The sequence below is a fragment of the Sceloporus occidentalis genome, unplaced genomic scaffold (genome assembly GCF_023333645.1).
Source record: "Sceloporus occidentalis isolate IW3139 unplaced genomic scaffold, rSceOcc1.0.p SCAF_5, whole genome shotgun sequence".
Classification (NCBI taxonomy): Eukaryota; Metazoa; Chordata; class Lepidosauria; order Squamata; family Phrynosomatidae; genus Sceloporus; species Sceloporus occidentalis.
In genome coordinates this window covers 2930882-2947249 of record NW_028316985.1, presented here as the reverse complement: position 1 = coordinate 2947249, position 16368 = coordinate 2930882, and the positions used below count along the sequence as shown (strand labels likewise).

The 16368-nt window shown below is 43.8% G+C and overlaps 1 protein-coding gene across 2 annotated transcripts in view; it reads right to left on the bottom strand.

The window, feature by feature from the left end:
* Positions 1-16368, bottom strand: part of SMO (smoothened, frizzled class receptor) — a 29888-nt gene that overhangs the window by 1958 nt on the left and 11562 nt on the right. Inside the window, exons 5-12 of one of the 2 annotated variants that reach the window (XM_089527388.1) lie at positions 14768-14987; positions 14119-14242; positions 13170-13262; positions 11673-11781; positions 9776-9961; positions 7798-7946; positions 6273-6407; positions 4999-5105 (exon numbers count right to left, since the gene is read on the bottom strand). In XM_089527388.1, coding sequence (XP_089383514.1) covers positions 4999-5105; positions 6273-6407; positions 7798-7946; positions 9776-9961; positions 11673-11781; positions 13170-13262; positions 14119-14242; positions 14768-14987 — 1123 coding nt within the window. Of the gene's footprint in view, positions 1-423; positions 5106-6272; positions 6408-7797; positions 7947-9775; positions 9962-11672; positions 11782-13169; positions 13263-14118; positions 14243-14767; positions 14988-16368 lie in introns of those variants that run through there. The other variant, XM_089527387.1, reaches the window with a different exon arrangement.

The window sequence follows — 16368 nt, the reverse complement described above, 5'->3', positions numbered from 1 at the left end:
TCCATAGAAACCTCAGCCTTAGGGTTGCGATATGCCAGAAATGACTTGAAAGCACACAACAACAACAGCCTGCGTAGCAGATGAATAGGACTCTGCAAGGAAACACCTCAAGCCCTTTCACACACCCAACTACCAACACTTCCAGCCCACTTTAACTGTCATGGCAATGTACGGTGGTGCCCATTCTTTGGTCTTCCAGGTGGACTTCAGCTCCCATAATTCCTGACTGTTGGCTGGGGCTTCTAGGATCTGAAGTCCATAGCAAATGGGGGACCAAAGGTGGTTGTTGTTGTGTGCCTTCAAGTTATTTCTGACTTATGGCGACCCTAAGGCAGTTATCACAGCATAGTTTTTTGTGGGTTTTTCGGTCTATGTGACCATGTTCTAGAAGAGTTTATTCCTGACGTTTCGCCAGCATTTGTGGCTGGCATCTTCAGAGCCACAGCCATAGATGCTGGCGAAACGTCAGGAAGAAACTCTTCTGGAACATGGCTACATAGACCGAAAACCCACAAAAAACTATGGATGCCAGCCATGAAAGCCTTCGACTTCATATTCAGAGGAGGTTTGCCATTGCCTTCCCCTGGAGTTTAGAGTGTGACTCGCCCAAGGTCACCCAATGGGTTTCATGGCCAAGCTAGCAATCGAACCCTGGTTTAACACTAAAACCACTGAGTCCTGCTGGCTCTCCAAAGGTTGGGAACCACTGTATCTTCAGGCTTGGATTTTGGAGCTGCACTAGAGCTCTCTGTCTGGGAATCCTTAGCACCTCTCCCTAAACTGCAAATCCCAGGGTACGATTGGATGTTGCCATGGCAGCTATCATGGAATCATTGTGGTATAAATATGTAGTGTAACAGAGCCACCCTGCCATTGCTTTGTTGACCAACACCAGAAAAAGGAAAATGTCTGGACTTTTGCCTGTACATCTCCATCTCCTCTGCTGGATTTGCCCCCCTTTTCCAAGATGCCAGAATTATACACACACACACACTTAACAATCTCACTGTAAAGAAATCAGATGACTCACATCCTTGACATGCACTGAGATACTTCGGAAAGTCAACCCTTCACCAGAATTCAGATGGTTACTTGTTCAGACAACTATCGGGATCAACCAGGACAGGAATATGTGGTCTCTTTCAATTCTATGTTTCAATGAGTCTAGTCCAAATAAGAGAGGCAATATATTTTAGTGGTTGGAGTACTGGACTAGGATTCTAGAGACCCGGGTTTGAATCCCCACTCAGTCATGGAAACTTCCTGGGTGAGCTAAAGAGGAGAAGGACAATGGCAAATCTCCTCTGAATAAATCTTGCTGAGGCCTTAGGGTTGCAACAACTTGGAAGCCACACAACAACATGGAGGACAATCGTTTGCCTAAACAGTTTTGCAACAGGAAACTGTGGTTTGCTACAACATTTTTAATCCTCCCCAACCCTAGCATTTCTGCTCTGGGCCCCACAACAAACTCCAACTCCCAGACTTCTATAGCCTTGAACCAGGCTTGAGCCAGGGCTGTTAAAGTGGAGCCAAACCGGGTTATTTCTCCATTGTGGATGCAGCCCTGGGCAGTTGGAAGATATGTAGTTGGTGTAGCACCAGGTGGAAAAATCATACAGTTCAAAATGTCACCTTGATGGTCTCAGGAAAGACTCTCTGATCTCAGCCTCAAACCTTGCCCCCCATTTGTAAAACAGACATAATAATAATAATGACTTACTACCTTGGTGGGTTAACACAAACCATGTCTTCCCTGCAAGCCTCTTTCCAGACCAAGGATTCCCAATCTGGGGTGCCCATACCCACAGAGGGTGCGAGGCACAGTTTCAGGAGGTGCAACAAAGATATGTGAATCTAGGTTCAGTTCGCTTTTGTCAGTCAAGACAAAATCTAGGAATTGCCTGAATCCACAGGAGACCTGCAGATCGCAGTCAGCAAAAAACTTCCACATTTTGACAAAATCATGAATGAGAAGCAGGAGCAAAGAAGTACAGTCAGACCTTGCTATCCATGGGATTGCCATCCACGGATCTGAGCCTTTGCAGACACAAAGCAACTGAACGCTTGTTGTGCCGCCATTTGTGACAACAGAACTTCAGGTCCCGCATTTTTTCATATCCCTGGGGGGTCCCGAAACGGATCCCCTGTGGATATGAAGGTCCAACTATAATTAAATACTGCATTCACAACTGGGATTGATTTTACTGTTTACAAGCTACAAAGGTGGCTGACTGATCATTGTAAGAACAGGATGCTGGACTAGATGAGCCGTTGGTCTGGTCCAACATGGCTCTTCCCATGTTCTTATGCTTTCAGTGCATACAAGTAAGAAGCACTACTGACAAGTTTTGTTTTGTTTTTAAATAGCATTGTTTAGGCCAGTGCTTCTCCAGCTCTGTAATGGGGAGGACCACCAATATTTCTTTCTCAATATACCAGGGATTGGCACCATATGCATGCGCAGCGGCTAGTACTATTTCCTTCTTGCTTGGAAACTAAAGACTGGCAGCGCAGCAGTCTGCAGAATGGCAGGGGTCCATGGACCGCCACTTTTTTAATAAAAGAAGCATTGTTCTAGGACATTGGTTCTCAACCTTTGGTCTTCCAAGTGTTTTGATTACAACTCCCAGAATCCCTGGCCACTTAGCAAGCTAGCTGGGGCCTCTGAGAGTTGAAATGCAAAAGCCTGGAGAATCAACATTTGAGAACCACTCTCCTGGAGTTGGACATTTATTTGAGCATTACCACTTTCCATGTGGGAGACCAAATAAACCCAGACAGACATTTTCCAACCCTTAAACAGGCCTCTTTGGTGCTTTTTATCTGGAGCTTTCTCTAGAATGGAATTTTAGGTTTTTGAGGCCCTTTTGAAACCAACATTTTTTTAAACTTTCTTTTTTAAGCAAACAAACAAACACAGGTCAAGAGAGAGCATTCCTTAGCAAAGGAACTTCAGGTTGGAATCTTTTCTCTTTTCGTAATGATTTCTTATAAGAAGACTAAACCCTGTCATCATTAAAAGTAAAAAAAATTGTGCACATTCTAGGGATAGTATACTGGAAAATACTCAAAAATACTCAAAATGTGTTTCTCAAGTGTTGGGAAACTCTGTGAAGAAGAATCCTGGACAGATAAGAATCTTGGCAGTTTGGGACTTATTCTGCAAAACTCACCTTTTTTAGCATAGGAAACTATTTTCTGAGCAGGAAATAGCATTTTTTACACAGAAATATTATCCTCAATTCTTTGAAGCAATAAATATTCTGGGAGGTTTGGGGCTGGAAGCCTGTTTGTGACTTATACTGGCAAAAATACTGACTGTATTTTCTATGAGGTCACGCAATTGCGGTATCCCGGATCAGCCGGAAAAACACAATGCAACAGATCAATGGAAGACACTGCGACTGGACAAGAGTGCCGTTTAGTACAATGGCACCACAGTGTTAATTCCACCATACAACTGCACTGTAGCATAACTGCACAATAGCACAACTCCAGTGCAACCATTCCATGGCATAACTCTGGCATTCAACAGCACCACTGTTGAACACCAGAATGTAATTGCACCATAAAGTAACTCCAGAGCTATTCTAGCACAATGTGACTCCGGAGTACAACTGTGCTGTAGTGTAACTCCACCATACAATTGTGCCACTCCATAGAGCAGTTCCAGCATTCAACAGTGCCACAGCATAGCTCCAGCACAAATCCACCATACCATAATTCTGGCGTACAATTCTGTCATAGCAAAATTCTGGCGTACAAATATGCCATAGCGTAACAACTTTGCTATAGCTACAACAGAGTGAATTTACGCTATGTAACTAAAAACCCTTAAAAGACCCGCCACACACCACTCCGCTAGAGAAAAGAGGATTCCCTCTCTTCCCACCTTTTCATCCTAAATGCAAAAGGCTCTCTCCCACACCTCAAGGACAATATATCACAGTCCAGAGAAAGCTCCTTTCAGGGAGGAAAGAAAGACAGGATCCCAAAAGGAAAAACTGAGGACCTGGCTTCAGTCGATTAGTGAAAAAACAGCCAGCCACTGCCAGGCAAAAGCTCTGAAGTCTCTGAAAAAGAAACTAATCTCAATTGGAAAAATCCACTGTGTAACTGAAGCCAAAGTCTGAGGATGCTTTAGAGGATGGGCAAATCAAGCAGCAGTGTCTCATAGCTTCTGTGTCAGGTGTTAATCTCTGTTTGTGTGAATCTGCTCTGAGTTTGAGTTGAGGTGCAAAATATATTTTCGGTTGAATAGCTCCATTAAAGTTCAGGCTGTAAGCCGGAACAAATTCACCGCTCCCCTACTGACTGTCGAAGCCACTTGCCACCTTTGATCAACATCCAACATCCATTTCAAGCAAACATCAACAATAATAGCTGCGCGGCTGATCTACAACCAAGCTAAACAGCAGGAGTACACTCCGTCGGGGCTCCAGAGTCCCTCCCCACATCCTAGAAGTCAGAATCCAGGTCCAGCAGCTCAGCATCCATGAGATTTGTCCTGGAGTGGATAGGGGGCAATGCCCCTCTCATTCCTTGAGCCTGCTGCCCCCGACAGGGGACATTGCTGTGGAACCAGGAGGCCAAGGCCGGGCTCCGGGTCGAGGGGTGCTGGGGAAGTGGCTGCCGATGTCCAGGGAACAACCAAGCACCGCTATCCGATCCCACCTCATCCGGAAGGGCACTGTCAGGGCAAAAGGGGTGGCTGATGGGATTTAGAGTGCTATTCCGTCGGTAACTATTAGGTTGCACTCGGGTTCCTCTGGGAAAGGGATCCTCTCCCTCTTTCTCCTGCTTCTGCCAAGAGCCCAGCATCCACTCAGGGTGGGCTCTGGGTGCAAGGACCTCATTCAGAGCATGCAAATCCCGTGGACTGGAGACAAAACATTTGGCCTTAGGGAGCTGAGGCAGGCGTGGGACAGAGCTCACGCCTTGCGGGGAGAAGTAGTCCATGCCACAGACATCGCCCACCGGCTGTGCAGGAGATACCTCCTTCTTCTTCCGCCGCTTCTTCTTCTTGCGATTCAGTTTCTTCTCTCGTCTGGGGGAGAATTCGCCCTCCACCAGCCACAAGCTGGCACGCTCCTCGGGGGGCACTGAAAAGAGAAGACATGACAAAGCATTCAGCAGCAAAAAGAGATAGGGAGGCACAAGGAGACAGAGAGGCACAAGGAGAGGCACAAAGAGAAGACATGACATTCAGCAACAAAGAGAGATAGAGAGGTACAAGGAGAGGCAATGGTCCCCAGTAGCGCCCTTGTTTGGATACTGGCAAAGCCATTCCAGGGTTTGGTCTAAGCATTAAAGGAAGTATCCATGATACGAAACCTATTCTGAACTTTTGAATTAGCCATTCTGATTCCCATTTGGGAGAAAAGTGGGATGGACACAAATAAAATAAACAAGGTTTAAAAAAAGCCCAGGTTTAAAAAATAATAACAACAAACCTGATTTTTTTTTTGGGGGGGGGGGGTTAAACCATGGTTATTTTTATCACTTCAGACTTATGGCGATCCTAAGGCAAACCTTTCATGGGGCTTTCTTGGCAAATTTCTTCAGCCATCCTCTGAGGCTGAGAGAGTGTGACTTGCCAAAGGTCACCCAGTGGGTTTTAGATGGCCGTCTTAAATAAAACTTTGGAAATTATATTGAGAAGTTGGTAGTCTATATATAGGAACGCAGGACTACACCAGTTTAGGAGTAAATCAGAAAATTAAGTCGCAAAGATGTTATGGCCACTAGCTTAAATAATAATTATTCTAAAATAACCTGCTCTTTTAAAGCAAGTTGTTTTGGTTGAACTGATGTTAACGGAAGGATTTGTTTCTGAATGGCATTTCTTGTCATTAAAATAAAGTGATTAAAAAGAAGCCACTGACACTGGATATTGATCTAACAATTAACATCTGCTAAGTTAGAAGGTTTAATTTCAAGTTGCTGTTGTTGTTCCAGTAAGAAGATTGTTGCTGTTGTTGTTACATAATAATAATAGCCAGACTTTAAAGAAAAAGAATAAACAATTTTTAAAAACAAGATTTTGGGGGTTTTTAAAGTCATTTAAACCAGCCAAGCCTGTAAATAAATAAACAAACTTTGGTGGGAAAGTTACCTGAATAGACTACAACTCCCGTTGTTGTGTTCCATACAGTAACCAACAACTGGAGTTGTAGTCTTAAAAAACCCAACTTTTCCAAGCTTTGCTTACTCCTAGCCAGACATTGCCAGTACCCACAATACCAAACCTTCATCTCGAAAAGCATTACCAGGTGTCGCGACAGGCGTGACAGAGACATCCTGTGACAAGATGGCGCCTCTTCTGGCAACCATCTTGGTGACATTTTGCGCCCAAGCAGAGGAGACGTCTCCGGACGGCTCATTAATATCAAAAGCCAAACCAGCTGGAATTGGAAGAGAAGATATTGAAAATGTTAATTTTTTTAACAAAAAAAATCCTTAAAAATTTAAATTCTTCACAATCTACGCCCACAAAGAATGTGCAGAAATTCACAGGCACCCAAGGCCACCAGGGCCATTCCTGAACCCAAATCCTAGCCATGAACCCTAAGGTCTTATAGGTACAGCTCAAAAATTTACATCCCTGAAAACATACCGTATATACTAGGCTATATTTTGACCTCATGTATAAGTCAAGGGCAGGTTTGGGGGCCAAAATTTGATATGACCAATGGATAAGTTGATGGTAAAATTTAAGGGCATGTAACAAAGGATGTAAAGGATGATGCAAAGGAAAACAATGTCAAAAACATACAAAATTCCAGCAGACATTAATTGTTTGTGCTCATATTAAAGGCTGTATGGATGAGGTAACAGAAAGGGGGTCAGTGCTTCCAGGAAAGATTATGCTCTTTCCTTTCAGCAGAGTACGGTTCCTTTTTTTAGTAAGTATGAAAGTATAGCACTTATATGGACCCATGGATAAGTCGGCACAGGTTTTTAGGGTCAATTTTTTGACTAAAATTTCTAGACTTATACATGAATAAATGCAGTAACCAATTTTGACATATAATTAAATCATCATGGTAGGTTCAGCCTCTCTTATTTGAAATGCTTGAGACCAGAAATGTTCTGGATTTCAGGGTTTTTCATATTTTGGAATATTTGCATATACATAATGAGATTTTTGAAGATGGGACAAAAGTCTAAACAAGAAATTAATTTATGTTCTGTATACACTTTACCCACATCGCCTGAAGGCAATGTTATACACAGTGTTTTTCATAGAATCATAGAGCTGGAAGAGATCACAAGGGCCATCCAGTCCAATCCCATTCTGACATGCAGGAACTCTCAATCAAACCATCCCCGACAGATGGCCATCCAGCCTCTGCTTAAAGACCTCCAAAGAAGGAGACTCCACTACACTCCAAGGGAGTTTGTTCCACTGTTGAACAGCTTTTACTGTCAGGAAGTTCCTCCTAATGTTTAAGTGAATCTCTTTTCCTGTAGCTTCCACCCATTGATCCTGCTTCTAGTTTCTGGGGCAGCAGGAAACAAGCTTGCTCCATCCTCAACATGACACCCCTTCCAATATTTAAACAGGGCTAGCATATCACCTCTTAACTATCTCTTTTCCAGGCAATCTTTTAATAATCTTGTGCATGAAACAAAGTTTGTGTACACTGAACACTGGAAAGCAAAGGTGTTACCGTCTCAGCCACCCCCATTTTGGAGTATTTTAGATTTCAGAATTCTGGAGAAGGAAGATTGAACTTGTACCTCCAGAAAGCTCCACAGTGGGCCCATTTCTCCCCACCTTATGGCACTTACCTACTGGACCTTCATGTGAGACAGTGCGCAAGCTGAAGGAGAGCTCCTGGTTGGGGTTGTTCTGCAGTTCCTTCCTCTTGGAGAAGGCCTTGGCAATCATCTTGCTTTTCTTGATCCTCTTGGGCTCGTTGCTGCTTTGACCGGTCAGCCTGAAAAGAGAAGAGGGCATCAGTGGACATCCAGCAAGGGTCACGCAAGGCACGAACCTTGGATGGAAATTGGGGACCACACAGTTGGGGCGACAGAGACGGTGTGGTATGATAGTTCAAGTTTGTTGGCTGAGGACAAGCGGTGTAGTCATTGGTCCAAAAGACACTACAGAAATAATCCAGTTTGAGACTGCTTTAACTGCCCTAGCTCAATGCTAGGGAATTCTGGGAACTGTAGTTAAGGGGCCCTGATAACGCAGTGGTTAAATGTTGGGATTACAACCACAAGGTTGTGAGTTCAATCCCAGGCAGGACTCCAAGGTGGACTCACCCTTCCATCCTTGCGTAGGTCAGTAAAATGAATACGCAGCTTGTTGGGGCTGATTGGCTTACAGACTGTAAACTACTTAGAGAGTGCTGAGTTCACTGATAAGCGGTATAGAAATGTAAATGCTATTGCTATTGCTAGTTTTCTAAGACATATAGCCTTCTCTTTCAAAGAGCTCTGGTGCCACAACAAACTACAGTTCCCAAGATTCCCTAGCACTGAGCCACAGCAGTTGAAGTCGTAACACAGTGGATTATTTCTGCATTGTCTTTTGGACCACGGAGTCATTGAACCTCAAGAGTTGGAAGGGATCCCAAGGAGAATCAAGTGCAACCCACTGCTATGGAGAAATACACTCCCCAAAATGCTCCTCCAACCTCTCCCTTCCCAGAGATGGAGAGCCCACCATCAAGGCAGGCTGTACTTTGGAGGTTTTTAAACAGAGGCTGGATGGCAATCTGCCGGAAGTGCTTTGACTGAGAGTTCCTGCATGGCAGAAGGGGGTTGGACTGCATGGCCCTTGGGATCTCTTCCAACTCCATGAATCTATGGTTCTAGGATTCCACTGTCCAACTTCTCCCACAATCAATAAGTTCATCTCAAGAGTAGTCCAACACACAACACCTCTTACACTACAACACCTTTTATCTTCAGCCCACAAATTCAGCCAACTCTCCCTTGTTTGATGGAGAAGATGGTTGTTGAAGTGTTGTAATCCAACACACAGCCAGCATGATGTAGTGGTCTGAGTGCTGGAACCAGGGAGCAGGGTTCGAATCTCCACTCGGCCATGGAAACTCACTGGGTGCCCTTGAGCAAGTCACACACTTTATGCCTCAGAGGAAGGCAAGGGCAACCCCCCTTTGAACAAATTCTGCAGGAAAAAAATCTCATGATAGGTTTGCCTTAGGGCAGTGGTTCTCAACCTTGCTAATGCGACCCTTTAATACAATTCCTCATGTTGTGCTGACCCCCCCGAGCGGTGTCTCGGTTCCTAAGACCATTAGAAATATGTGTTTTCCAATGGTCTTAGGCTACCCCTGTGAAAGGGTCATTCCACCCCCAAAGGGGTTGCGACCTACAGGCTGAGAACCTCTGCCTTAGGGTCTCCATAAATCAGAAATAATTGAAAATCCTATGATAGGTTTGCCTTAGGGTCTCCATAAATCAGAGATGAGTCTCTATATGGGGAGGAAGGCAGGCTATAAATAAAATAATAAGAAGGCACACAACAACAACAACAATAACAACAACGACAACCCCCCCCAACAGTTACCCATCCTTCATCTAACAGGAGATATAGCAGTGGGGTGGGGATATACAAATACAGTGTCCAGAATCTAAAACTGTTTAAACAGACCACTGTACTTTAAGGTAGGAGAACTCGGAAGGCAAAAGAGACAGAACAAACTGGGTCTCCGATGCCTATAATGGACGCACAGGACTCTGGGTCTGTTCACCAATTCAAACCTGAGCCTCAGAGACCGATCCCATCCCTTACCTGCACCAGGTGCGCTTCCAGATGAGCAAGGTGGCTTTGGTCCACACCCAGGTGCTCATTGATATGCCCGTTCCAAACATGGCAAAGAGGTTGATCTTCCCTACTAAGAGGCTGGGTCGGTTTTTGATCTCACAATCAGGGATTGGCTTTTTGGTCTCTGTAGCAATCGTCACGTTGGCCTCGCACCTGCGTCAGAGGCAGAGTACAGGGCAAAATGGAGTTGGTAACAGGCACGAAATCCCATATCCCTTTGACTCATGAAAGATTGCAAATTATTCAATATATTTTGAGGATATATACTTTGAAAAGAAATATTTGAGGATATATTTTAATGCCTACAGGTGATTTTGACTGCTTTTATGCTGCAGAATTAATGCAGTGTGACACTGCTTTAACTGCCGTGGCTCTATCCTACAGAGCCCTGGGATTTATAGTTTGTTGTGGCACCTTTGCTCTCTGATAGAGAAGGCTAAATAGCTCACAAAACTATAGCTCTCAAAATCCTATAACATTAAGCCATGGCAGTTAAAGTGATGTCAAACTGCATTAACTCTGCAGTGTAGATGCAGCTCAGATGTTGACAACGTAATACAGATAACATAAGGAATTTGTCCTAGGTGTGTCCAGTGGTTCTTCCTTGTTACTTAGACGTGTCTCAACATATTAATTTTGTATGAGAAAAATATTTGGATTTTTTTTAATGGACATGTTCTTTTAAACTATTTTCCTGCAATGTGGAATGTATTTAAGGGTGAGTGTTCTTGGATCCTGCATGCTTGCAGTATTGTAAACCTGACATGTGAAGTAGGAAAGATAAACACCCATTGTCTGTTGTTCAGGAGTCAGAAGATCTTGCTGCTTTAGGTACAAATCAACATCTCTTTTATAGATACCAGCTTCAAGAAAATGTGCTTTTTCAGCTTCAGTCAAAGGATATCCCTGGCCCTAGTTCATATTGCACATACTTCCCCTTCCATCATTTTCTCCTTTCTTTCTATTTGCTTTCTTTCTAATGGCATACTTTAAAAATCCAGTGTTTTAAAAGAAGCCCAACTTGTACAATTAATCAAATAAGGATTTATTTAACTAAGGATCATCAGTTCAAAAATGTGTGTTAACCTATTATGGATGGCAATCTAGCCAAACTATGGTTCGTCTTAACCTGCACTCATTTCACCCTGAAACCCAATAATTCTCATACATAGTGTTGAAAACAGGAGGGAGATTGGAAGGGACACTCTCCAAAGGCTGGGAAGTTACTTTCTAAAAGTAACTCATTCCCACAAGTTTGCAAAATAGCCAGCTACAATGCTAAAAAAGAATCCATTTGATTATTTCTTGCGAACTCCTCATTACTCTTAAGTTACTATTCAGGGAGAGTAAAAACCTTAAGATTGATTTAAATGGAACAAAATTTAGAAAACACTTATAAAATTATTCTGCACATGTCCATAAAAATAATATCTGAACCTAAGTTGAAATTTTTATTTGTTGAGCTGATTAAATAACTTCAATTTTGCTCATGGTTTTGCTTTGGAATTGTGGAATTTGGAAAACACTACATTCTCATTACTCTCCACAGCAAATGAGTAGTAACTACTAATGACTTGTTTTCTCCCCCCAAAAAAGTTGCCAGTGGTAGCCAATAGCTTCTTTTTTTGGAGTGTGTGTGTGTGTGTGTGTGTGCATTTCTGTTGCGGCTTTTACCTTGAATTTTAAGGGAGTTATTGAAGAAGTTGAACCTATTTGGGGTGGGGGGGGGGGGGAGAAAGAGTTCAGCACATCTTGGATAGTCTTTAAAAGTTAGGAATTAAACCCAGAACAAATTAATTTCCCCCCAGACCACCCCTGCTAACATGGAAGTCACTAGTGTAAGCACCAGCATCCCCCTACTCACAGGACATGTTCCCGGAAGCTGCGTTCCCACTCCGCCTGGTTGAAGAAGTCATAGAAATGGCAACCAAATGTGATGAACACGAACCCAAAAGCCAGGAAGCCAAAGATGCCTGTCATCACAGACAAGAGTAAAGGAAGGCTGTCAGATTCACAGGTGTATGGGTGGTGAACAGAAGAGGCAAGTATATTCTTATTCTTTGAGAAGTTTGTCATAGAATCATAGAGTTGGAAGAGACCGCCAGGGCCATCCAGTCCAACCCCATTCTGCCATGCAGGAACTCCCAATCAAAGCATCCCTAACATGGCCATCCAGCTTCTGCTTAAAAACCTCTAAGGAAGGAGATTCCACTACACTCCGAGGCAGTGTGTTCCACTGTCGAACAGCTTGTCGATACTGGCAGCATTGTCCACACCCACTGTTGTGTGAATGTGTGTTCATAAAATCAGTTTGCATCTGTGCACAGTACTGACAGTATTCATAGAATCATAGAGTTGGAAGATACCCCAAGGGCCATCCAGTCCAACCCCATTCTGACATGCAAGAACTCTCAATCAAAGCATCTCCGACAGATGGCCATCCAGCCTCTGCTTAAAGACCTCCAAAGAAGGATATACTGCTCTCTCTGAGGGAGTGACTTCCACTGTCAAACAGCTCTTACTGTCAGAAAGTTCCTCCTAAAGTTGAGGTGGAATCTTTTGTCCTGTAGCTTGCATCCATTGCTCCTTGCCCTATTCTCTGGAGCAGCAGAAAACAAGCTTGCTCCATCTTCAATATGACATCCCTTCAAGTATTTTAACAGGGCTATCATATCACCTCTTAACCTTCTCTTCTCCTAGCTAAATATCCCCAGCTCCCTAAGGCATCCCTCATAGGACGTGGTTTCCAGACCCTTTGGACACGCTCCAGTTTCTCAGCATCCTTTTTAAACTGTGGTGCCCAGAACTGGACACAATATTACAAGTGAGGCTTGACCAAAGCAGAATAGAGTAGCACTATGACTTCCCTTGATCTTGACATTATGCATCTATTGATGCAGCCCAAAATCGCATTGGCCTTTTTAGCAGTCATACTGTTGAGCCAATGTGTGCTTAGAATCACAGAGTCTTCAGTATATTTGAATATCTATATATCTTCAGTATATCTGAACATCTGGAATGGTGGGGAGGAGGGGATCGGGTCCAGCATTCTTCTCTCCCTCTGAGGCCTGGACCAAGGCAGATGGACCGGAGGGAGGGCTCTTCTGCTAGCCTGCCTCTCTCCCCCTCAAGTTTTAGTTTTGCAAGACACCACCACTCTTTGGTAGACAAGGCTAAAGGCCGTGTAAAACCGCAAATCTCAGGATTTCACAGGATGGTGCTATGGCACCCAAAGTGGTGTCGAACTGCATTCTCTCTACAGTGTAGATGCACCCTGAGCCTTGGTGATGCTGTGTCCCACAAGTAAAGCAACCCAACCACCAAACAGATGGATCCACACATGAAGATTGTGCCCACTTACCAAGACGTAGCATGGTCTCATTGATTTTGCTGGCCGCCTTCTCACTCAACAGGCCTGGGTGGTTACTTTTAATGGAAAAAAGGGTCATCACACCTGGAATGAAGAAGCAAAAAGTCCTATTGGTTATTTAGCCTAAGGTCTATATTATGGGAACAAGCTCTTTCTCCTAGAGGGTGTCTGCACTGACAGGAAAACCCAGTTTACCACAAGGGCTTCTGGATATACAGGGAGGATGAACAATCCATACAGTCATCTGCATCTGAGGAAGTAGACTCAAGTCTAGGAAAGCTCATGCTGCCAACTTCTTTCTTTCAGTTAGTCTCAAAGGTGCTACAAGACCTCTTTATTACAAAAAATGACGCCCTGTGGTGTGTACCTGTATTCCTTATACTAAAAATCATCTCCAGAACCACACTTCATACCAGTTGCAACATTAAAAATCAATCAGTCAAACCAAACCAATAAACATCAATGCTGAATAGGTCAAAACATAGGTCTCAAACTTTGGTATTACAGATATTTAGGACTTCAGCTTCCAGACTGTTGGCCAAGTTGGTTGGGGCTGCTGGGAGTTGAAGTTCAAAATATCTGTAGGAGCAATGTTTGGGAGCCACCGCTCTTGCACCTCATCAAGCTACAAATCCCAGGATTCCACAGGATGCAGCCAAGGAAAGGAAAATGGAGTCATCGTGCAACAGTCTACCCTTTGTATCCATGGGGGATCTGTTAAGGAAATGCAATAAGGAAAAATGCAGGAGTCCCATTTTCCTCACTGGTGGGCACATGGCCACTAATGCTGCCTGAACATGCCCCCATTGAAAGCAATGGGGCTTGCCATCTTTGGATGCTTAAATCTGCAAATGGCAAGTCCACTGCATAACTGTGTAGTCTGAAAGGGCCACAGAACTTCTGAGTAAAGGAGCTACAAAGAACTGGGAATAAAACCCACCTCGGATCAAAAAATAGCCCCCGATGATCAACACCAGGCCAATGGGAGCCAGGACAAACCCAGCTCGGTACCGATAGTTCTTGTATCCAACAAAGCAGATGCCACTGACTGAGTCTCCATCCACCTGGAGAGGCCAGAAAGAGATACAGACAGAGATTAGTGAGAAAGTTCCACGGTTGTCCACTAAAACACCACTTCTCTTGGAATACCCACTGCCCGCTTCTTTCCAACAGTTTGGGCCATTTAACTGTGGGTTCAGAAGCTGTGCTCCTCCAGATATTGTTGGTCTCTCAATGGACCTCAGCTCTAGCTAGCATGGCCAATACTTGGAGATTAAGGGAGCCAAAGTCCAGCCATATCTACAGGGCCATGTTCCCAACCATGTTTAGAGTCATGGAAGAACCATGGTCCTTTAGGAAGGAACACAACCCAGATCCTTGCATGGTTTTTGCCCTGTACCTGCTCCCTCTTTGTCTAGGAGCTGTTTGACTTTTGACAAGATTCCCACAGGAAAGTGATGGCGTCGTCTTCACTGGATGCTTTTAAACAGAGGTTGGATAGCCATAAGTCATGGATAATTTAGCCATGGGTATATTTTTAGTTTGATTCCCAGCTTGGCCATGGAAACTGAGCAGGTCCAGCCTTTTACCTGGGCAACAGCCAAAATAGCGACCGTGAGGACAAATGGAATGGACCAGGTCACCAGGTGGAAGTAGGAGGTCTTGCCCATCAGCGGCTGATAAGTGGTACCCAGAGCCTTGAAGGATGTGTGCCAGGCATAGGTCAGCATGACAAACCAGATCACGCCCGACATCAAGGAATAGTAGACGATGACAAAGATGATGACGCAGGAAAGGGTCTCATTGGAGCTGCACATAGGGACAGAAAAGTTTATCAGAAAAGTTCTTTGCAGGATTTTAAGCTGAGACTGAATGTTCATTTGTCACATTGAGTCCTCTGACCGTGTCTTCTTGCATGGCAGAATGGGATTGGGTTGGACGGCCCTTGGGGTCTCTTCCAACTCTATGACTCTAAGGATCATAAGGAAAGGACTGGGAAGGAGGGGCATGGGGTCAAGCTCTCTTCAAAAGCTGTTACCATCCATATTGATATAAGACACCCCAGTGTGAGACGTAATGCCACTCATGCCACTCTCACGCACCTCATTCCAAAGCCAAAGTATTGATCAGGGAAACAAAACCAGCTGTGCCACTGAGTATCTCCTTTTAAAGATTAGAAAATAGTCACCCTTCAGAACTTAACCTCCAGAGCATCACCTCTGGAGCATCATAAAGCTGTTTTATATACAGTGGACCCTCCATTTTCATTGGGGTTAGAGATGTAGACACCCATGGAAGTGGGAAAACTGTAATTTTTTAAAAAAACACACCTTTTTTAACCTGAGATAATGTCTCTCTGGGAATCTCTAGATCCTCCAGCATAACTCTATGGTCAATATCTGCCAAACATTAACCACAGAACGCTGGAACACCTACAGATGTCTAGAGAAGTGAATATGTTAACCAAATCACTGAATAATCAAATTAACAAATGTCAAAACTGAAAATGTGGATGGCTGACTACAATTAATTCTATAGGCAGTTTATTATTATTTTAATCTTAGCTTTTAAAAATGTTTTTAACTGTATGTGGTTTAATTTGTATCTCTTTTTATTCTGTAAGCTGCCTGGAATTCCACTTTGGGGGGAAAGGTGAGATATAACTAACGTGATTGATTCACTGATTGATTTTTGATTCTGGGAGCTTTTGGAGGTGCCCCAATTGAAAACAAAGCAAAACCCTGGAAGAGGTGGAAAACCCACTTCTTGTTTAAAAAAAAAAAAACAGATTTCTTTTTTGTGAAGTCAAAGACTTTCAAGGCTGGCATCCATAGTTTTTTGTGGGTTTTTTGGGCTATGTGGCTATGTTCTAGAAGAATTTATTCCTGATGTTTCGCCAGCAGATCTTCATTTCTCCGAAGATGCCAGCCACAGATGCTGGTGAAACGTCAGGAATAAACTCTTCTAGAACATGGTCACAGAGCCTGAAAAACCCACAAAAAAGATTTCCTTTTAATGTTAATTGATGCAGGAGCCTTGCAAACTGCCACACCCAGAAGCTTCCAGATTTTACTGTCAAGCAAAGGGCAGCTCAGAGAATGTGAAGGTGCCGAGGGACGCAAGAACAGCCTGAGAGGTCCACACTTTTCCCATTTCTGGGTATCATAGAGAAGGATTTCTGTTTCTTGCT